At 40.5% G+C, this 24,159-nt stretch overlaps 1 protein-coding gene across 4 annotated transcripts in view; it reads right to left on the minus strand.

The window, feature by feature from the left end:
• EHHADH (enoyl-CoA hydratase and 3-hydroxyacyl CoA dehydrogenase) overlaps positions 1–24,159 on the minus strand; it is a 97,240-nt gene that overhangs the window by 8,042 nt on the left and 65,039 nt on the right. For all 4 annotated transcript variants that reach the window (XM_063704441.1, XM_063704442.1, XM_019024714.4 and 1 more), the window contains 2 exons: positions 23,707–23,811; positions 6,072–6,413 (listed from right to left, as the gene is read on the minus strand). In XM_063704441.1, the coding sequence (XP_063560511.1) occupies positions 6,072–6,413; positions 23,707–23,811 (447 nt within the window). The remainder of the gene's footprint in view (positions 1–6,071; positions 6,414–23,706; positions 23,812–24,159) is intronic.

Raw genomic sequence — 24,159 nt, forward strand, 5'->3', positions numbered from 1 at the left:
CTGGCCAACATGGCAAAACCCCATCTCTACTAAAAGTACAAAAATTAGCCGGGCATAGCGGCACATGCCTATAGTCCCAGCTACTCAGGAGGCTGAGGCACAAAGAATCGCTTGAAACTGGAAGATGGAGGCTGCAGTGAGCTGAGATTGTGCCCCACTGCACTCCAGCCTGGGCAACACAGCAAGACCCTGTCTTCAAAAAAAAAAATTAAAAAAAAGATACATACATAAATATAAGGGTGAATTTTTTTTTTTTTTTTTTTTTTTTTGAGACGGAGTCTTGCTTTGTCGCCCAGGCTGGAGTGCAGTGGCGCGATCTCGGCTCACTGCAAGTTCCACCTCCCGGGTTCACGCCATTCTCCTGCCTCAGCCTCCCGAGTAGCTGGGACTACAGGCGCCCACTACCACGCCCGGCTAATTTTTTTTTTGTATTTTTAGTAGAGACGGGGTTTCACCGTGTTAGCCACGATGGTCTCGATCTCCTGACCTCGTGATCCGCCCACCTCGGCCTCCCAAAGTGCTGGGATTACAGGCGTGAGCCACCGCGCCCGGCCAAAAGGGTGAATTTTATATGTGAGTTACATTTCAATTAAACTGTTATAAAAAAAACATGAAGAGCATCAACCTTCAGGGAGCTTCTGATTTAGCGGTAGAAAGAGGAATTCACAATATCCATTCCATATGGTAAAGTAAATGATGTGAAAAGTTCAAATTTCTTTGATTCAAAGGGAAAAAATTACATTCAGTTGGATGAATCAAAAAAAGCTTCAAGACAAAGACATTTGAAATGGACCTTAAAGGATGATTAGACTGTAATAGGTATAACTGAGGAAGTTGAACCATCCAGGTCGAGGAAGGGAAAAACATAGGGAGAAATATTTTAAGCAAAGGCAAGAAAAAAATGGAAAATGAAGAAAAATTATTTGATGAAAAATGTTGTTTGTTCCCAACACCAATTCATTTTCCTGCCGGCACACAGAAGACTGTACTTTCTAGATCCCTTGCATCCTGTTAGGGCCTGTGAGTAACTGTGGTCAATGAAATATGATGGTGGTGATTGGGGGCAATGTGGGTTCTTGGATTGGCTCCTAAAATCTCCCACAAGATCCTCCATTGCCACCCGGACGTAGAGAATGCAAAGAACGACTCTTGAGGCCTTGCAGGAGGCCTAAGGTAGGTGATGGGGTAAACTGTGGCCTGTAGGCCAAACCCCGCCCACTGCCGATTTTTGCACTGCCTGCAGGCAAAAACATGTTTTTACATTTTTAAATAAAAAATTTAAAAAGTACCATTTTGTGGCACATGAAAAATTATATCATATTCAAAATTCAGTGTCCATAAATAAAATTTTATTGGAACACAAGGCTAATTTGTTTCCATATTGTCTATGGCTGGGTTTTTGTTTTGTTTTGTATTTTGTTTGTTTTTAGAGATACGGTCTTGCTCTGTTGCCCAGGATGGAGTACAGTGGTGGCATCATGGCTTTCTGCAGCCTCTATGCCCTGGGCTCAAGTGATCTTCCTGCCTCGGCCTCCCTAGTGGCTGCAACTGAGGCATGTGCCACCACGCCCGGCTCTATGGCTGTTTTTGTGCACAACGGTAGACTTGGGTAGTTGCAACAGAGACTGTATGGCCCACAAAGCTTAAATACTTACCATCTGGAACTTTACAGAAAAAGTTTGCTGACCCTTATCATGGAGAATGGCAGAGCCACTAGTGGGAAAAAACCCTGGTCCTAGAATGACCTTATGGAATAAGCATTAAATAAACACTTATTGTGTTAAGCTACTGAGATTGCTGGGTTACCTGTTACAGTGGCAGATGATTTGTTGCCTAACCAGCCCACTGTCGATGAAAACAGCTTTGTGAAAGCCACTTATATATTACTCCTCTAAACTTTGTATTTACTAGCATGGAGGATTGGTTTTGAAGATAGGATGTATCAGTCATCAGAAATCACTGATTTAGTCTCTCTAGAACATATTTAGTTAATTTTCCAAGTGTATTAAATTACTCAATACTATATAATAAATAAATTATTAAGAACACAGTTTTCCAAATTTATTAACCCCCTGCACTTCTCCCAAGAACAAGAAGGTTGAACAGTTCTCACTTCTATAGCAACTTGTATCCTAAACTTTAGCTTTGATAAAACTTTTCTACATTAAAAGGTAGAATGTGGGGTTTGAAACTCTGGCTTCCTAGCTGTTGGTTTCAAGCTTCATATAGTTCTCTAATTTTGCCTCACAGATGCATATAGACAGGGGCAAGGAGTCCTGCTCCCCTGCCAAATTACTGCTTTTGACTGCCATGGAATTGAATTTGATCAGGAACCTCTTCTACTCAGAGAAGTAAATACCAAATAAGGATGTTTTAAATGTTACTTTTGCAGTTTCTGATCAACTACATTCCCCTGTCCTGACAGGCCTGGGAGCCTGGGTGTGGTGTGAGAACGTGAACTTGCAGGGTTACTAATCGGAACTGCTTCTCCTGCGGGGCTGAGAAGCCTGGGCCTGGGCTCATGGAAACAAGCCAAAAATTGAGATCATCAGGGTTAGGATTTTGCGGGGAGCACAATGGAAGGGCAATGAATCATGGAGTTTGGAGACTTTGGCCCGAGAGTGGCTGAAATGATAACTCTTAAAATTAAAGCTGAATAGAGAAGAAAATAAAGAGAAGGGAAGCTGATCAAGTAATGGATGTAGTTGAAATAACCCATTAAGAAAGATACAAGGAAAGATATGAGGTGGTGGTGGTGGTGAAGAGAGGGGTTTCAGATTTGGGAAATGGAGAAATATTCAGGGTAATGACAAGACCTGTGGAGAAGCGAGTGTGGAATGTGGAAGTGAGGTGAGGTGAATGTCCCTGAGTCTGAGGAGGCAAAAAACCCAGAAGCTACAAGGAGGGAATGATTGTCCATAGAGACGATGAGGACAACCAGGATGGCAGCAGGGTTTGGGCCAAAGTGGGTAACTGTGAGTCAGGTACTAAAGTGTTCAGCAAATGGAAGGGAGCCATGACAGTAATGAAAAGGGATAGAACGACAAGACCACAGTGCAGGACCACAAAGGACAGTGTCCCATAAAGCGCAATGGTCTGAGAAGTGACCCAGCGGTCCATGGAGTGTGGGAGAAGCGGCAGCATTCCCTGGAGAGGGCAGCAGACGCAGGTCCTCAGGGTAAGCCAGGTTTCAGTCAGGAGGCAGAGGAGTGTCATGGAGTCTGTCAGAGGACATGAGGGAGCGGTGGAAGGCTGCATCACAAAGATGAAACGCAGGGCAGTGTAGCAATACACATGAAGAGGGCAGAAAAGTCCAGATCCTCTTACTTGATTTCCATCTACGTGTCTTTTATATATTTAGTACGCCCTTTCCAATATTTTTCAAAACAACGTGGATATCAGTTTTAAAAAATACTTCAAACTTTTACACATTATATGCCAGAAACAAACCTGAAGGCTTTTAAAGAAAGGTTCACAACAACAAAATCGGGAAATCCTCTCAAACAATGGTTGACAAACACAATACTGATACACTTACCAGCTTGCTATTATTTGCATTAATTATTCTTGACTTGAAGGAATTGAAGGAGAAAGAGGTTAAGTGCACAACAACTAGAAATAAATATTGGTATTGCTGAAATATTTAATAGTACAAAAAGAGGAACAATCATAGTTCTTTGTCACTCTACTTATCCATCTTCTTAAAAAATCACAAGTGAGGCTGGGCACAAAGGCTCACACCTGTAATTCCAGCACTTTGGGAGGCCAAGGTGGGCAGATCACCTGAAGTCAGAGGTTCAAGACCAGCCTGGACAACATAGTGAAACCCCGTCTCTACTAAAAATACAAAAATCAGCCAGGCTTGGTGGCGCAGCACCTGTAATCCCAGCTACTTGGGAGGCTGAAGCACGAGAATTGCTGGAACCTGGGAGGTGGAGGTTGTGGTGAGCTGAGATTGCGCCACTGCACTCCAGCCTGGGTGACAGAGTGAAACTCCATATCAAAAAAAAAAAAAAAATCCCAAGCGAATCAAGGGTAGACCTCAACAGAGTCAGAGCTGAAAGGGGCACAATGTATTTATATTAGAGACAGATTCTTTGATACCAAAGTTGAATTGAGAGAACAAACAGACTGAGAAAATGTGGAGTGAGATCTTTGCCTCCAAGTTGGGTTGGTGCTACAGCAGGGGTCGCCAACCTCTGGCTATGGACCGGTACCAGTCCGTGACCTGTTAGCACAGCAGGAGGTGAGCAACAGGCTAGGGAGCATTTCAGCCTTGACCTCTGCCTCCTGTCAGATCAGTGGTGGTATTAGACTCTCATAGGAGCGCGAACCCTATTGTGAACTGCGCATGTGAGGGATCTAGGTTGCATGCTCCTTCTGAGAATTTAATGCCTGATGATCTGAGGTAGAACAGTTTCATCCCAAAACCATCATCCCCCAAACCATGGAAAAATTGTATTCCGTGAAACTGGTCCCTGGTGCCAAAAGGTTGGAGACCACTGTGCTAGACAGGTGGGCAAGGGTTAAGAAAGTTGATGCTTTTACACAAAAAGGCAAATATCATATGTTCTCACTCATATGTGGGAGCTTAAAATGTAGATCTCATAATGATACAGAGTAGATTGGTGGTTGCCAAAGGCCAGGAAGGGGAGGGGGGGAAGGGAGATGAAGGGAAAAAAAAGGATATAAATATATTTATTACTACTGAACTGTATACTTACAAATCGTAAAGATGGTTAAAAAAAGAAAAAAGAAAGGAAAATCAGAATAAGGGCTATAGACTAAATAATAGTTCTTTATCTATATTAATTGCCCTGTTTTTTAAAATAAATTATACTGTGGTCATGTATGAGAATATTAATTTTAGGAAATACACATAAGTCTGTAACTTTTTCTTAGGGTTCAGAAAAGAGTGAGGGAAATAAAACAAATATAGTAAAACGTTAACATTTGGAGGATCTGGATAAAAAGTATATGAGAATTTTTTGTACTATTATAACTTTCCTGCATGTCTTTAATTATGATTTAAAAAACTTAAATACAAGAAAAAAAGAAAAGAAAGAAAGTTGATGCTTTTAGGAAACTATGGACCCTCTCCCCAGAAGACTGTACCTAAGCCGGTGCAAAGAATGCTTCACTTACCATCTCAAGGAATTTAAAATCCACCAAAGACTGTTCTTGAGCCGAGACTAAGAGCAAGTGAAGCTTAGGAAAGTGGCCCAGAGAAGCCAATCAGGGAGCTAGCATCTGAGGAAGGAAGATATTTTGTTTGGGAAAATTCCAGAGGGAAAAAAAGTAGGGAAGCCATGGTTTCAGGGTTAAGATGGATTTGAGGATAGTGGTTTTGAACAGGAGAAGTGAATGGATCGGGGGACGGAAAGACAGAGACTTGACTGCAAATACCCAGCTATGAGAGTGACAGGCCACACCTTGAAATGTGGTACAAATCATCATCATCAGGAAATCCAGGAATGAGAGATTCATACAGGGAAGAGGTAGCATAGAATAAAAAATGCCAGGCCAGGAATGGTGGCTCACACCTGTAATCTCAGAAATTTGGGACGCTAAGGCAGGTGGATCACTTGAAGCCAGGAGTTCGAGACCAGCCTGACCAACATGGCGAAGCCCTGTCTCTACTAAAAATACAAAAATTATCTGGGCATGGTGGCAGTAGTCACAGCTACTCAGGAGGCTGAGGAAAGGGAATCACTTGAACCTGGGAGGTGGAGGTTGCAGTGAACCGAGATTGAGCCACTCCACTCCTGCCTGGGTGACAGAGCAAGACTCTGTCTCAAAAAAAAAAAAAAAAAAGAATAAAACATTCCCAGTCTGGAGTCAGACCTAGGGTCAGACTTTCACCCTACTCGTGTTTAGCTCACCATTGAGAAGGCTGGCGTCTCTAGGCCTCTCATGTTAAAGAAGAGAGCTCATGGGGCGGTGTGAGAATTAGCTTAGCTAACACAAGTAATGTGTCTTATGTGAAACCTAGCATCCGGTAGCCCTAAGCAAATGGTAGCACATTACATGAGCAGATTTGGAGGATTCCATTTATTACCCCACGGTCTTACCAACAACACCAACTGAGGAGACAGGCCGCGCTGATGCTGTTTTCCACGATGCTCCGGAGGGAGTTGACCACTTATTTGCTTTCCTTTCAGCAAAGAAAGCATATTGCAGGGCTGTAGCCTGCCCTGATTGCAAAAGATATAGAAACAGCTCCTCCTCCTTCTTGATGCCCACTTCATAGGGATACTGCACAGCAGCCTGGACTGCACGGACACAAGCCTCCTGTGCAAGACACCCAGGGTGCTGCCTCCGCATCTTCAAGAGGGCCTCACTAAAAATGCTGTCCATGTTGGGCAAGCTCTGAATTGGCTTGTTGCAGAGTCTACGGGATTCTAGAGGTTGATCTGAAAGGAATAAGAAGGATCAGAGCTTTGGAAATGTTACTTGTACAAAGGGAATGTGAATATATAGTAATAACAATACCCTGTTCAAATTCAAAGCACAAACTAAAAGCTATTCATTAAGACATTTAATGTACACTAAACATATGTACACTAACATCTCTGATATCTTTGCAACATAGTCCTACAAGATAGAATTTAGTAGATTCAAAGCAATTTTAGGTTACCTAGTTTAGGCATAAAAGTTGTATTTTCTTTTTAATCCAAGACCAAGACAATTTTATAATAGATTAATGATTAATTAATTAAATTAATCAATAGATTAATATTTAATCTGTAATTAATATTAATATATTAAATATTAATGAGTAAGGAAAACAGTTCTGAGTTAATATTTTATTTATTAATTTTTAAAAATTATTTCAGCTTTTATTTTAGATTGAGGGCATACATGAGCAGGTTTGTTACATGGGTATATCACATGATGCTGAGGCTTGGGGTATGAATAATCCTGTTACTCCAGTAGTAAGCATAGTACCCAGAAGTTGGTTTCTCAACCTTTGCCATCCTCCCTCCCTTCCCCTGTAGTAGAGACTCTAGTGTCTATTATTGAGTGAATATTTTAGATTCAAAATAACCTTAACTCCGTTCCTAATAGTAACAAAAACTTTAAAATACCTAGAAAAGGAGACAGCGTGGTATTGATGCAAGGATAGGCATATATATCAATGGAAGAGAATCGAGAGTTCACAAGTAAACTCTTACAATTATAGCCAATGATTTTCAACATAGGTGTCCAAACAATTCAATGGAAGAAAGGAGAGTCTCTTTTTTTCACATTCAGAATTTTTATTTTAAAACAAAGAATCGGAGCAACATTAATAACAGAAAATCCATATGGAAATATTCACAATCTGCTCAGTGAGAAATGGGAAAACAACTTTCCTGCCTTACTGCCAACCTACTGTTTGAGGAGCCAGAAGTTGACGTGAGGTTGGAAGGTCACCTTTTCCAGCTAAATCCCACTGAATAGGTGTGTGCATTTTTATTCAAAGACTCCACAACCAGAGGGAACAGAACTGAGAACAAAAATACTGTTATTGGCAAGGGTCTGGCTAAAGGGTCTGAGATGTGTAAGCACCAAGAAGGGATAGGGAGATCGAGCAACATATGAAAAGAGGGGCTGTAGGAATAAGCACCGAGAAAGTAAGTCAACTATAACCTACTTCCACCCAGAGCAAAGTGACTGTGCACATAAATTCACACTCTCAAGTGTGGGCTACACTGCACGCTGACTCATACGATCTCAAACGTGGTTTATTGGAAAGATTCTAGTCCCCTAAGGGCACTCAGCGTAGGACCACAGTGACATGGTAACAGATATACACAAGCATACTGTGACCCTAAAGCAACAACACACTTTAGATAATAATCGTTCAGAAAAAAATCCTCAAAAGGAGAATTTTTCAACAAATCATAGTGGGATAATTGGATATCCACATGCCAAAAACAAAACAAAAAAAAAAAACAAAATTTAGGTCCTTACCTAGCATCATATATAAAAATCAACTGAAAACAGATCACAAATCTAAATTGAAGAACTAATACTATAAAAATTCCTAGAAGAAAATATAAAAAAATTTTCAGGACCTTGGGGTTAGGCAAAGTATTCTTAGATACAACACCAAAAGCATGACATACAAAAGAAACAAGAAATCAGACTTCATAAAAATTAAAGACTTTTGTTCTTCAAAGGATATCAATAAGAAAATGAAATGACAGCCGGGTGCAGTGGCTCATGCCTGTAATCCTAGCACTTTGGGAGGCCGAGGCAGGTGGATTGTCTGAGCTCAGGAGTTCGAGACCAGCCTGGGCAACATGGTGAAACCCCATCTCTACTAAAATACAAAAAATTAGCTGGACATGGTGGTGTGCACCTGTAATCCCAGCTACTCAGGAGGCTGAGGCAGGAAAATTGCTAGAACCTGAGAGGTGGAGGTTGCAGTGAGCCGAGATCACGCCATTGCACTCCAGCCAGGGTGACAGAGCGAGACTCTGTCTCTAAAAAAAACAGAAAAAAAAAAAAATGAAATGACAAGCCATAAACTAGAAGAAAATACTTGTGTGGTAGTCAGAATAACACCCCCCAACCAAATGTTCATGTCTTAATTCCTAGAATCTGTGAATGTATTACCTCACATGGTAAAGAGATGTATAGGTGATATTAAGATTAAAGACCTTGGCTGGGCGCAGTAGCCCACGCCTGTAATTCCAGTACTCTGGGAGGCCGAGGTGGGCAGATCGCTTTGAGCTCAGGAGGTTGAGACCAACCTGGGCAACGTGGTGAAACTCTGTCTCTACCAAAAATACAAAAAATTAGCCGGGCATGGTGGCGCACCCCTGTGGTCCCAGCTACTCTGGAGGCTGAAGTGGGAGAATCGTTTGAGCCTGAGAGGTTGCAGTGAGTGAGCCAAGGTCATGCCACTGCACTGCAGCCTGGGTGACAGAGTGAGACCCCATTTCAAAAAAAAAAAAAAAAATTAGACATTGAGATGGGGATATTACCCTGTATTATCTGATTGAGTGCAATCTAATCATATGAGTCCTTAAAAGCAGAGAATCTTTCCTGACTGTGGTGAGGGGGATTCAACAAGGAAGAAGGGTTAGAGAAATGCAACATGCAAAGGACTCGACCTGTTGGCACTGATGTAGCTTTGAATATGAGGAAAGGAGACCAAGAACTAAAGAATGCAGTGTTCTCTAGAAGCTGAGATTGACCTTTAAGGTTTACAAGGTCGCAAGTTTGCAAGCAAGAACATGGGGACTCTGATCCTACAATGCAAAGTACTGAGTTCTGCCAACAACCCAAATAAGCAGGAAAGAGTTTCTCCCCTAGAGCCTCCAGAAAAGAGTGCACCAGCTGACACCTGGATTTTAGCCCAGGGAGACCTCTACAATACTTCTAGTCTACAGAACTGTAAGAAAATAATTTCGGATGATTTAAACTGCTAAGCTTGTGGTAATTTGTTATCACAGCAATAGAAAATACAATTGGCACATCAAATATCAAATAAAGAACTTGTTTCCAGAATATGTAACAAACTCTTATGACTCAATAATTAGGTAAACAATGTAATTTCTTAAACGGGCAAAAACTTGAGCAGTTATTTCATCAAGGAGCATATGTGAATGGCTAATATGCACACAAAAAGATGCTCGACATCATTAGTCATTAAGGAAATGCAAATTAAAACCACAACAAATGTGGTAGACAGACTCTAAGTAGTGGGCTGTCATTTCTAGATTAGGTTACAAAAAAACTCTGGCTTCAGTCTTGCTCATACTTTGTTGCCCTCTCAAATTGGTCACTCCGATGGAAGCCAGCTGCCCTGTTGTGAGCCACCCTATGGTGAAGCCCACGTGGCAAAGAACTGAGGGAGGCTTTCAGCCCACAGTCAGTGAGGAACTGAGGCCCTCAGTACAACAGCCCATACGGAACTGAATCCTACCAACAACCACTTGAGTGAGTTTGAAAGCAGATTCTCCCCCTGACCCCTAATCAACCTGAGATGACTACGGCCACAGCCAACACCTTGATTGTAGCTTTGTTTGAAATCTGAAAGCCAGAGGACCTAGGACACTTGGATTCTGGACCCACAGAAATTGTGGAATAAATGTTTGATTTTAAGCCACTAAGTTTTGGGGTCATTTGTTATGCAGTTAGACTTACTAGAATGAGTATAATAAAAAGCCATTACTACTGAATGTTGATGATGATGTAGAGAAACTGGAAGCCTCATACGTTGCTTCTGAGAGTGTAAAACAGCACATTGCTTTGGAAAACAGTTTAGTTGTTTCTTAAAAAGATAAACATAAACTGATTGTTCAACCCAGCAATTTCACTTCCAGGAATCTACACAAGAGAAATGAAAGCATATGCCATAAAGAAAACTTGTCTACAAATATTCATGGCAGCATTACTTATAATAGCAAAATCTGGAAACAATCCAAACATCCATCAGCTGTTGAATGACTAAAGAAATTTGATAGAGCCATGCAATAGAATATTATTCAGCAATAAAAAGGATCAAACTGTTGATACATGCTACAATACAGATACAGATGAGCCTCAGAAACATTATGCTAACTAAAAGAAGCCAGATGCAAAACATTACATATTGTATGATGCCATTTAGATCCAATGTCCAAAAAATGCAAATCTATAGAGACAGAAAGATCAGTGGTTGCCTAGGGCTGGGGATGTGAGTAGGAGTTAGTGTTAATGGGCATGAAGAAACTTTTTGTGGGAGTGGACAAGTCTTAAAATTGATTTATGGGGATGGCTGCACAATCTATAAGGCAAATCACGCCTCATTAAAGCTGTTAAAGTGTATCTAGAAATGAATTTATCAAGAGAGGTGCAAGACCTTTCAGAAGATAACTATACCATTTTATTGAAGAACATAAAATAAGACCTTAATAAAAACAGAAAAGCCCCATGCTTCTGGATATAAATATTTAATAGCATAAAAATATATTTTCCATATGTATTATATATGAAATTTTAATAAGAATCCTTATGGTACTATTTTAAAAAATAACTTTACAGAATGATTCCAAAGTTTTCATAAAATAATAAATTCATAACAACTTATAGTTACCAAAACTTCAGCTATGCCAGAAGTTGTTTTCTATAATGTACTGGCATCTCTTAAAAAATAAAACCATTTTATCAAAAATGTACATCTTAGTTATTTAGATAGAAAGCCTACCAGGGCTTATACCAGAGCAGTTTCACCATAAAAAGACATATGAACATAAGCGCATCTGGCATTGAGCCCCTCTGGCATTGGTGTGTTAGGCGTGTCCAAGGGAATGTGAGTAAGGTTTGGATGTAATCATGTGCACATGGTAATATAGATATATTGTATAATCTCAGCCTCCTTTTTAAATCAAAGAGACAAGAATATTTTCTTAATGCTTGATTAGTAAGTAGTGTTGGAAAGAATGAGTTTCTAAATTAATGGTTTCCCATATGATGTTAAAGAATAGGATTCAGGAATGGAGAGAAGACAGTGGTTATAGGCATGTGGTCCCTCTCACCCTACTACTTTGAAAAAACATGAACTGTATCCAATAGGCCCACCAATTACTTGCTCAATTACCCAAAGAGTTAGCCCAATCCTCAATTTAAGGGAAAGCAAACTCAGCAGAGAAGAATGGGGACTCCCCCAGGGTCTACAGATGATTTAATGTGCCGGTGACCTAAAAGGAAGACAAGAATGGACAATGGGGAGAGGAAGGAGAGAACAAGAGCATGGAGGCACAAGCGGAGGAGGAAGGCAGGCTGGGCTGCTGGTGCAATCTATGCCATGTAACAGGGCATAGACAGCGCTGGGATATCTTAGAGTTGGATCTCTGTCTTGTGATACTACCTCTGTTCCCAGCATTCCTGGGGGTGCTTCTAAACATCATAGCACACATCAGATTTATTTGAAGAGTTTACGAAGTTCTGATGCCCACATCATACCTCAAAATTAACTGTTGAATTTTTTAAGAGTAGTCATGCCCAGGCCTCACCATAGATTCAGCTAAGAATCTTTGCCGGGCACAGTGTAATCCCAGCACTTTGGGAGGCCGAGGCAGGTGGATCATGAGGTCAGGAGTTCAGGACCAGCCCAGCCAAGATAGTGAAACCCCGTCTCTACTAAAAATACAAAAATTAGCCAGGCGTGGTGGGTGCCTGTAGTCTCAGCTACTACTCGGGAGGCTGAGGCAGGAGAATCGCTTTGAATCTGGGTGGCAGAGGTTGCAGTGAGCCGAGATTGTGCCACTGCACTCCAGCCTGGGCGACAGAGTGAGACTCTGTCTCAAAAAAAAAAAAAAAAAAAAGGGAATATTTAAAGGTGGGGCCTAGTAAGACTATTCTTGAAAAGTTCAGAAGCTGATTTTAAGGTACAGCCTCTGGGAGCTCCAAGAGCAGAGAGTGTTGTCCGCCACTGAATCAAGGACAGCTGCAGTTCCTGGCAATTTCATTTTAGGCCAGAGATTGAAAAGAAAAGACGGGAAAAAAAGAGAGGAGAGAACAAAACTGAAATGAAAAGAAAGCCTACTTAATGGTGTGCAGTAATTAGTTCTGATTAGCATAATCCTATTATCCCGGGGACACTGAAAACCTCGCAGACTGCATATGGGCATTTTGGGAGCTATCCAAGGCACTTGTCTAGACCAGTCCTAGGGCCAAACTAAGCATACCCACTGGAAAATTTTGGATCCGGGCATAATCATAGATGGTTTTTCCCTGCTCAATTTCCTATCTCTTTCTTGCTGCAGCTATAACTAAGGATGCTGTTATCTTACAACTTCAGTTATAAGATATTCAGAATTTCCCCTTTGGGTGTATAAGTACAGTTGTTTTCAAAGTGTATTTCTTGTATACTTGGTAGTTTTCAAGTCACTCAGCAGTACCTATACAATAAGAGAGGCAAGTGTCAGTATGTCAGCATCAGCATTGGCTGCCCAGGGAAATGGGGAGGAAAGGAAGTAATCAGTGATTCAAATATACTATTAATTGAATTCTTTCCTTGACCCATTCACATTTTTTCTTAGTTCTATGAGGTATTCTATGACATTTTTGATAAAAAAGATAAGTGAGTCACGTTTCTGAAGGAACAAAAGGAGGTGATTATTTTCCCTTCTTCTTCTGCTGTAATGGCAGGAAAAGATTTTCTCTGCCTAGGCTAAAGAGAGACTCAACATGCGGTTCACAGAAATCGTGAACACAGACATCAAGGAATCTGTCTCTCTCTCTCTCTCTAACCCTGATAAACAGAAAGCTGTGTCCATCATAAAAGCTTTGCAAAGGACAGACAGAATAACTGCACGTTAACAGGCTTCAAGAAGGTGACCCACAGAACTTGTCTAGCAGGTAAAAAGGAAGCTCAATTTAGACATGTGCGTAGGCCTCCTATGTAAGGCAGGTCACTCTGCTCTTTTGAAACATGTTCATATAAATGTTCACAGCGGGTAAAAATAAATTACAAAGTGAAGAAGATAAAATGAAGAGAAAGACAAATAAAACCACTAAGGTTTTTTAAAAGCCACAACTCCAAAAGAACAAATAGACCAAGGTCTTTAGGCAGAATTAGAATTGTTAAAAGTGGCTAACACAGCCCAGCACAGCCACAGGAACAGGACCAGGGTTCATTACAGAAAGGAAAACGGAGCATTAGGTTCCAGAGTTGAGACTCCCAGTTGGATAATTCCCTGTGCCCATTCCAGCTGGGGAAGGTAGAGAGCGAGAGAGCCTTCAGTCTCTTGGTCTTTGAATAACAGCACACACATTCAGCATCATGCCAGAAACATGCACATGAGAACAGGATTTCTTAGTTCAGAAACAGGCAGGCTGCTAGCCACATGCATGTGCAAATATATAGCATTTTATAGGATGCTCCCCTCCCTAGTTTAGCCAATGCAATCTGGTTTGGCCAAGTAATTCTGCATTGCACTGCTAAATCCATTGCACTGCAGTAGTCTGGGAGGCTTCATAGAATACGAACATTAAAATGCATAAAGCTAATGAACTTCCACAGTCAACTCACCAGGATACAGTGTTAAGTTTGTAGAGAAATGTGCCGCTAAGTCCCAAATTGCGTTTTAGGTATGTTAACCTTCTACACTCCCTTCCCACCCGTAATTGGTTCCAAAAGTGCTGATTGGAACCTTGACCATTGGAAATTCCCTTTTCTCCCTCCTTTCCTATAAGAAGTAGAAACTAAATAAATGTTCTTCATCTTCTTCTTTCGTTGTTGTTGTTGTTTTAAAGCAAACATTTGAGCAGTGGGAGTGAGAATAGGCTGAATAATTGGAATATGGTTACAAATGGGAAAAGGGAATACAAAAATTCAACATGTATTTTTTTAAGACAGAGACAGACTTTGCATACCACAAAAGTCACCACTTTAAAGTGTATAGTTCAGTGTTTTTCAGAATATTCACAAGGTTGTGCAACCATATGTGTATGCATTTTAACCATGCCTTTCATAACTGATTTACAAAAATATCTTTAAGACTATAGCAGCTGGGTGCGGTAGCTCACGCCTGTAATCCCAGCACTTTGGGAGGCAGAGGCAGGTGGATCACTTGGGGTCAGGAGTTCGAGACCAGACTGGTCAACATGGTGAAACCCCGTCTCTACTAAAAACACAAAAATTAGCCGGGTGTGCTGCCATGTGCCTGTAATCCCAGTTACTTGGGAGGCTGAGGCAGGAGAATTGCTTGAACCCAGGAGGCGGAGGTTGCAGCGAGCCAAGATTGCACCATTGTACTCCAGCCTGGGTGAAGAAGCAAGACTCTGTCTCAAAAAAAAAAAAAAAAAAAGACTATAGGTAGTGTTTGCGTGTCAGGTGTAAAAAAAATCAAAACTAGCAAAAATTATCTCCTTTCTTACCCTTGTTCTCTGTATATCAATGGTTCTCAAAGTGTGGTCCCCAGAACACAGCATCAACATCACCTAAGCATGTTTGTTAGAGATACAAATTCTTGGGCCCCACCCCAGATTTAATGAATCAGAAAGTAATGAGTGGGGCCCTGCTAACTGTGCTTTAACAAGCCCACCAAAAAGCAATTGTGATGCACAGTGAAGTTTGAGGACCATGGCTCTAGATCAAGACAATTGCTCTAGCTTTCCATAACTATAGATTTCTAATAAATGCATATATATTTAATGTAATTAACATATTGAATTTTTGTGGAAACTTTCCTTCAAGTTAATCCATCAATTTTGTTCTGCTAAATGACCCCACACTAACCACTGTATTTAAAACAAAGAGGCTGGGTGCGGTGGCTCACGGCTGTAATCCCAGCACTTTGGGAGGTAGAGGCGGGTGGATCACCTGAGGTCAGGAGTTCAAGACCAGCCTGGCCAACATGGTGAAACTCCATCTCTAATAAAACTACAAAAATTAGCTGAGTGTGGTGATGCATGCCTATAATCCCAGCTACTCCAGAAGCTGAAGCAGGAGAATCAATTGAACCTGAGAAGAGGAGATTGCAGTGAGCCGAGGTCATGTCATTGCACTCCAGCCTGAGCAACAAGAGCGAAACTCCGTCTCAAAAAAAAAAAAAGAAAAAAAGAAAGAGAAAAAAGAGGAAAGTGGGGAAGCACAAAAAGAAAAGATAGGCACAAGACCTCAAATGAAAATGAAAGGCAAATAAATAGGCCTCCTTAAATTATAAATTTGGTAAGAGAATAAATGGCAAATGTTGACAAGATTCTGAGTTAATCCTTGGTTGATCTGTCTTTTTCTCTACCTTGATCTCCAGCGTTTGTCTATTACAAAGCAGCACCAAGAAATCATAGGATTTCAAACAGTGGAACTCATTTAAAAAAGAAAAAACAGTAAAAGTCCTAGGGTTTCCATGGGATTCTAATCATTAAACCCCAAAACACACATTACACCCCAAAACCTTGCTTGAGTTTTTGCAAGGACAAATAACTAAGCACCCAACCACTGTAGCCTGTGAGGTCTCAGAACATGATCTGAAACCAGCTAATTTTGTTGAACCCTTTCTTTTACCAATACATAAAACAAAGCCCCAAAGATGATTTGTTAAGGTCCCCGTAGCTAAGGCTGAGACCTCTGTCTCTCCTGACCTCCAGTCCTGAGCCCATTTCTCTAACAGACTGCGTCCTTTCCACACTGGCCTCCCAAAGTCATCCATTTTTTGGGGGGGGGGGTAAATTTAATGACTTAGATATTAGGAAAAGATAAATGTTTTTTCAAATCAAGAGTCTAGATTACCTACCACCCAAGTACAACCACTACTGAAAATTTGTTACATCGCCTTATAATTTTTTCCTTATGCAGGTACATATAAGAACACACGCACACACTTGTAAAATTTTCTACCTGGCTGTTTTCTTCTTAATACTATATGTAAGCAATTTTCCAAGTTCTTCAACTTTCTTTAAAAATGGAAGTTGTAATAGCTGAATGGAGTCAGTTCATTGAGATTATCGTTTTTACATAATTAATTTCCCAGAACTAAATATTTGAGTTGTTTCCAATATTTTATGATAATCTAAAAGCTTTAGTGAGTATTACTGTATACAAATCTTTGTGTATTTATGTGATTATTTCTCTATGGTAAATTCCTAAGAATAGAAAAACTAAGTGAAAAGGTATGAGTAATTTTAAGCCTCTATAAGTGATTGTCCAGCTGCCTTCTAGACAGGATGTATTACAAGCATTCTAATGAGAGCTTATTTAAACTCAGTCTCACCGTATTTGTTCATCTGTTCTGATCTGCTTGGCAAAAATTAGTGTCTTTTAAATCACTGATTTTTTTATTAATAAATTTTAAAAAGCATTTAAGAGTCAACATACACTTATTACAACCCAGCAATACTATTCTCAGGTATTTACCCAAGAAAAAGGAAAAACTATGTCTACAAAGACTTGTGTAGGCCCAAAGTGGAAACAAACTAAATGTCCATCAACTGATAATGGATAAACAAATTGTGGTTTACCCACAATGTGGAATACAAGTCAATAAAAAGGAACAAAATATTAATGCATGCAACAATAGGAATGGCTCTCAAAAACATTACACAAAATAAAGCCAGCCACAGAAGACTATATACTACTGCATGATTTCATCCATATGAGATTCTAAAAAAACCATAAAAGTATGACAGAAAGTAGGTCACTGGTTGCCTGCGGCCAAGGGGAAGAAAAAAGGATTTATGGGAAAGGGGTATGAGAATACTTTTTAGGGTGATAGAACTATATTTTGATTGGGGCAATGGTTACACCACTGTAAACAACAACCAAAATTCACCAAACTCTCCCCTTAAAATGCATGAATTTTATCTGTAGAAATTACACCTCAATAAAGCTGGAAAAAATAAAAACAAAACCAAAAATAATTTAGAAATGTTTGAGAAAACTAACTTATCCTAAGCTGGAGAATAAAACAAAACAAAAGCAAAAATCACTTAAGAAATTTTGGAGAAAAACTAACATTTTCATTTTTGTTTATTTCCTTTCCATTTGTATCTGTATTCATACATACTCCAGATAATGATCATTACTCTATACACGATTATATACTGTATAATTGCAAATACATGTACATTTATATTCTACACGTTTTTATATCACAATTTTACATTTTTCTATATAGTTTTCATGATTATAATTTAAAATAGTAATACATAATTGTCTAAAGCCCTGAAGTGTTAAAAGGTGAATTACAGGTTTAAAGCAAATGGTGCCTCAATATTTGGATGCCACCAAGTGGACAAACTGTATAATGTCGTTGAGATTAAACACTATTTTGTAAGTTTTATAAAGTAAAAATGTTTAATTTAATGTTTACAATTAATTTTAAATTGTGAATAAATTAAAGTTATAACCAGACCATTTTAGAAATGTAGCTAAGGTTGAGACCTGGATCCAAGTCTCCTAGATCATGAACCTCAACTATTTCTTGAAGTAACTTAATTCTCAAATCAGAATCTAGGGAAATCACTTAAGGAAAAGAACTTCCTGTTGAAATTGAGACCTTTACAAACTAAAACTACAGATGTGAATGACAGACACGGGTCTACCTTTAGCAAACCAAAGAATCATCTCGGGACCTCCAAACGCAAATAGCCTTTGCTGTGTGTCTGTCAAGTGACTTCTAACAAAACAATAAGCCCCCTCGGGAAGCACAATGATGAAAACACAGTGAAGGTTGCCTGAAAGGCCGAGAAAAATAGTAGGAAATTTATTTCTATTTGGGCAAGGACTTGCTGATTCTCTTTAGGGGTTTCCATTATTTTCTCCCCATCGTTCCTCCCCTCTCCAGTTCAAGCTTTTACTTTCACATTGAAACAGTAACTGGCTAGAGCCACAAAAAAGAAAGATTATTTCAGGAAAGTGTTTGGTCTCTGCCAAGGTCAACAAAAGAATGACTCCTTCAAAAGAATGCCTTTGAATGACACTGGGCCATTGCCTGCCACCAAGCGGGAGACCAGCACTCTGTTCTGCCTGTAACGCAATACTCTTCCCAATTATTTTTTTGTGGCTATTTTTACCCTCTCCATCTTGCTCATTTAAAGCTGACAACATCCATATAGACTGAAAAGAAACTGAAACAAACAAAAAAACCTCTGGGAGTGCCACTGAAAGAACTCTGAAAGGAACATCCCGAGTCCATAAAGTAAGAAACCACTGAGAGAAGGACATAACTCAGTTTGCGGAGACAGAAGTTCTCAAGGCCCACAGCTTTACTGCGGTAAATTATAGAGCCTGTGATATGGTTTAGATGTGTGTCCGCTCCAAATCTCATGTTGAAATGTGGTCCCCAGTGTTTGAGGTGGGAGCCTGGTGAGAGGTTACTGGGTCATGGGAGCTGATCCCTCAGGAACGGTTTAGTACCATCCCCTTGGTGATAAGAGAGCTTTCACTCAGTTGATGAGAGATCAGCTTGTTTAGAAGAGTTTGGGGCCAGGCGCGGTGGCTCATGCCTGTAATCCCAGCACTTTGGGAGGTCGAGGCAGGCAGATCACGAGGTCAGGAGTTCGAGATGAGCCTGGCAAATATAGTGAAACCCCGTCTCCACTAAAAATACAATAATTAGCGGGGCATGGTGGGCGGACGCCTGTATTCCCAGCTACTTGGGCTGCTGAGGCAAGAGAATCACTTGAACCCAGGAGGCAGAGGTTGTGGTGAGCCAAGATCGCGCCACTGCACTCCAGCCTGGGCGACAGAGCGGGACTCCGTCTCAGAAAAAAAAAAAAAAAAAGAGTTTGGGACCTCCACACTTCTCTCTTGCTCTCTTGCCATATGACGTGCCTATTCCTGCTTCACGTTCAACCACGGGTGAAAGCTCTGAGATCTCACCAGAAGCTGAGCACATGCTGGTACCATGCTTGTACAACCTGCGGATCTGTAAGCCAATTAAATCTTTTTTCTTTATAAATTACCCAGCCTCAGGATTTTCTTTTTTTTTTTTTTTTCTCGAGACGGAGTCTCGCTCTGTCGCCCAGGATGGAGTGCAGTGGCGCGATCTCGGCTCACTGCAAGCTCCACCTCCCGGGTTCACGCCATTCTCCTGCCTCAGCCTCCTGAGTAGCTGGGACTATAGGTGCCCGCCACCATGCCCGGCTAATTTTTTGTATTTTTTAGTAGACACGGGGTTTCGCCGTGTTAGCCAGGATGGTCTCGATCTCCTGACCTCGTGATCCGCCCACCTCAGCCTCCCAAAGTGCTGGGATTACAGGCGTGAGCCACGGCGCCTGGCCAGGATTTTCTTTATAGCAACACAACAGAGTAGCACAACCTGTCTTTGATCTACTGAAGTGTTTGTCTGGTTGGTTGTTTTAATATTTTTTTAAATTTTATTTTATGTTCCGGGATACATGTGCAGAATGTGCAGTTTTGTTACAGAGGGTAAACGTGTGCCATGGCGATTTGCTGCACCTATCAACCCATCACCTAGATATTAAGCCCAGCATCTATTAGCTATTTATCCTGATGCTCTCCCTCCCCCTCCCCTCTGCCGACAACCCCCAGTATGTGTTGTTCCCCTCCCTGTGTCCATGTGTTCTCATTGCTCAGCTCCCACTTATAAGTGAGAGGATGCGGTATCTCATTTTCTGTTCCTGCATTAGTTTGCTAAGGATAATGGCTTCCAGCTCCATCTATGTCCCTGTAAAGGACATGATCTCACTCCTTTTTATGGCTACATAGTATTCCACGGTGTATATGTACCACATTTTCTTTATCCAGTCTATCATTGATGGGCATTTGGATTGGTTCCATGTCTTTGCTATTGTGAATAGTGCTGCAATGAACATACACATGCATGTATCTTTATAATACAGAATGATCTATATCCCTTTAGGTATATATCCAGTAATGGGATTGCTGGGTCAAATGGTATTTCTGGTTCTAGGTCTTTGGGGAATTGCCACACTGTCGTCCACAATGGTTGAACTAATTTACATTCCCACCAAAAGTGTAAAAGCGATCCTATTTCTCCATAGCCTCACCAGCATCTATCTGTTGGTTCTCGACTTTAGTAATCGCCATTCTGACTGGCATGAAATGGTTATCTCATTGTGGTTTAAATTTGCATTTCTCTAATAATCATCAGTGATGTTGAGCTTTTTTTCATATGTTTGTTGGCTGCATAAACATCTTCTTTTGAGAAGTGTCTGTTCATGTCCTTTGCTCACTCTTTAATGGGGTTGTTTTTTTCTTGTAAATTTGTTTAAGGTCCTTGTAGATTCTGGATATTAGACCTTTTTCAGATAGATAGATTGCAAACATTTTCTCCCATTCTGTAGGTTGTCTGTTCACTCTGATGATAGTTTCTTTTGCTGTGCAGAAGCTCTTTAGTTTAATTAGATCCCATTTGTTAATTTTAGCTTTTGTTGCAGTTGCTTTTGATGTTTTAAGCATGAAATCTTTGCCCATGCCTGTGTCCCAAATGGTATTGCCTAGATTTTCTTCTAGGGTTTTTACAGTTTTGGGTTTTACACTTAAGTCTTTAATCCATCTTGAGTTAATTTTTGTATAAGATGTAAGGAAAGGGTCCACTTTCAATTTTTTGCTTATGGCTAGGCAGTTCTCCCAGCACTGATTATTAAATAAGGAATCCTTTCCCCATTGCTTGTTTTTGTCAGGTTTGTCAAAGAGCACATGGTTGCAGATGTGCGGACTTATTTCTGAGTTCTCTATTCTGTTCCATTGGTCTATGTGTCTGTTTTTGTACAGTACCATGTTGTTTTGGTGATTGTAGCCTTGTTGTATAGCTTGAAGTTGGTAGTGTGATGCCTCCAGCTTTGTTCTTTTTGCTTAGGATTGTCTTAGCTATATGGGCTCTTTTTGGGTTCCATATGAATTTTAAAGTAGTTTTTTTCTAATTCTGTGAAAAATGTCAATGGTAATTTAATGGGAATAGCATTGAATCTATAAATTACTTTGGGCAGTATGGCCATTTTCACAATATTGATTCTTCCTTCCTATCCACAAGTATGGAATATTTTTCCATTTGTTTGTGTCCTCTACCGATTTCCTTTAGCAGTGGTTTGTAGTTCTCCTTGAACCTTCACTTCCCTTGTTAGCTGTATTCCTAGGTATTTTATTCTCTTTGTAGCAATCATGAATGGGAGTTCATTCATGATTTCACTCTCTGCTTGTCTACTATTAGTATATAGGAATGCTTGCGATTTTTGCACATTGATTTTGTATCCTGAGACTTTGCTGAAGTTACTTATCAGTTTAAGAAACTTTTGGGCTGAGAAGATGGGGTTTTCTAGGTATAGGATCATGTCATCTGCAAACAGAGACAGTTTGACTTCCCCTCTTCCTATTTTAATATCTTTTTTTTTTTGAGAAGTAGTCTCGCTCTGTCACCCAGGCTGGAGTGCAGTGGCGTGATCTCGGCTGACTGCAATCTCTGCTTCCCGAGTTCAAGCAATTCTTCTGCTTCAGGCTCCCAAGTAGCTAGGATTACAGGAACCTGCCACCACGCCCAGCTAATTTCTGTATTTTTGGTAGAGACAGGCTTTCACCATGTTGGCCAGGCTGGTCTTGAACTCCTGACTTCACATGATCCACCCACCTTAGCCTCCCAAAGTACTTGGATTACAGGCAGGAGCCACTGCACCCAGCCCTTGAATACCCTTTATTTCTTTCTCTTGCCTGATTGCCCTGGCCAGAACTTCCAATACTATGTTGAATAGGAGTGGTGAGAGAGGGCATCCTTGTCTTGTGCCAGTTTTCAAAGGGAATGCTTCCAGCTTTTGCCCATTCAGTCTAATATTGCCTGTGGGTTTGTCATAAATGGCTCTTATTATTTTGAGGTATGTTCCATCAATACCTAGTTTATTGAGAGTTTTTAACATGAAGGGATGTTGAATTTTATCAAGGTCCTTTTCTACATCTATTGAGATAATCATGTGGTTTTTGTCAAGTTCTGTTTATGTGATAAATTATGTTTATTGATTTGTGTATGTTGAACCAGCCTTGCATCCCGGGGATGAAGCCGACTTGATCATGGTGGATAAGCTGTTTGATGTGATGCTGGATTCAGTTTGCCAGTATATATACATATTTTAAATTGAGATGGAGTCTTGCTCTGTCACCCAGGCTGGAGTGTGGTGGCACGATCTCAGCTTACTGCAACCTCTGCCTCCTGGGTTCAAGCAATTCTCATGCCTCAGCCTCCCAAGTACCTGGGATTACAGGTGTGCACCACCATGCCCAGCTAATTTTTGTATTTTTAGTAGAGACAGGGTTTCACCATGTTGGCCAGACTGGTCTCGAACTCCTGACCTCAAGTGATCCACCTGCCTCGACCTCCCAAAGTGCTGGTATTACAGGCATGAGCCACTGTGCCTGGCCTAGTTTGCCAGTATTTTATTGAGGATTTTTGCATTAATGTTCATCAGGGATATTGGCCTGAAGTTTTGTTTTTTTGTTGTATCTCTGGCAGGTTTTGGTATTGGGATGATGCTGACCTCATAAAATGAGTTAGGGAGGAGTCCCTCTTTTCTAATAGGAATAACATTCATGTGATAAAAAATTTAGAAAGCTACAGCAGGTAAACAGTGAAAAGTCTCCTTCCAGTAGCTTCTGCTGGCTGACCAGCCCTATTCCCAGAGGCAGCCATTAAACATTTGTGAATCTCTACAGAAATATTTTATGCATGAACAGTTAGATATATACATTTTCCCCATATTCTATCCCACCCCTCCTTTTTGTTACACCAATGGCAAACTACTATATACAATAATGCTTTTTTCACTTAATAATGTATCATGGGCTTCATACCATATCAGTACACACAGTTTCTCATTCATTTTTAAGCAGTATCACATTCCATCACATGGATGTACCAAAAGAGTTCCTTATTTATTTATTTATTTTTATTATTTTATTTTTTGAGACGGAGTCTTGCTTTGTCTCCCAGTCTGGAGTGCAGTGGCGCAATCTCTGCTTACTGCAAGCTCCGCCTCCTGGGTTCAAGCGATTCTCCTGCCTCAGCCTCCTGAGTTGCTGGGACTACAGGTGCCCGCCACCACGCCTGCCTAATTTTTTGTATTTTTAGTAGAGATGGGGTTTCACCGTGTTAGCCAGGATGGTTTCGATCTCCTGACCTCATGATCCGCCCACCTCGGCCTCCCAGAGTGCTGGGATTACAGGCGTGAGCCACTGCACCCGGCCAGGAGTCTCTTATTTAAATGAACATGTATCCTGTTTACAGTCTTTGGCTATTTTTATTATTATCTTCTTACCTGAAACTCTCTGAGCAAATCTGATTGCTTCTTCAACCGGGTCTGAGTTTACAACTTTATCTAGAATGCCCAGCTTGAGTGCTTCATCTGCTAAAATACGTCTTCCTGAAATAAACAACAACAACAACAAAAAATCAAAGAACGATGTAAGATTAAAGCAAAAGCATTACTCTCTCTAGTAGGAAAGGCTGTCTGTCTGGATATAAATATCTATTATTGAATAAAATAAGTAAGAACCACACTCACTGAAAGAGTAGAAAGATCACCACTGAGGTAACCAGGAAACTTGGATTCAAGCTCCAGCTCTAGTTTCCACTATTTGTGTGACCATGAAGAACTGCACCAGGACCACAATTTCCTCATTGGCAAATGGCAATGATTATGCTTATCTCAGTAATTCTGAGTATTAAGTGAGAATAATAGATTCTCTTTATATTCTATAAATCTCTATAG

Source organism: Gorilla gorilla, chromosome 2 (genome assembly GCF_029281585.2).
Source record: "Gorilla gorilla gorilla isolate KB3781 chromosome 2, NHGRI_mGorGor1-v2.1_pri, whole genome shotgun sequence".
Taxonomy (NCBI): domain Eukaryota; kingdom Metazoa; phylum Chordata; class Mammalia; order Primates; family Hominidae; genus Gorilla; species Gorilla gorilla.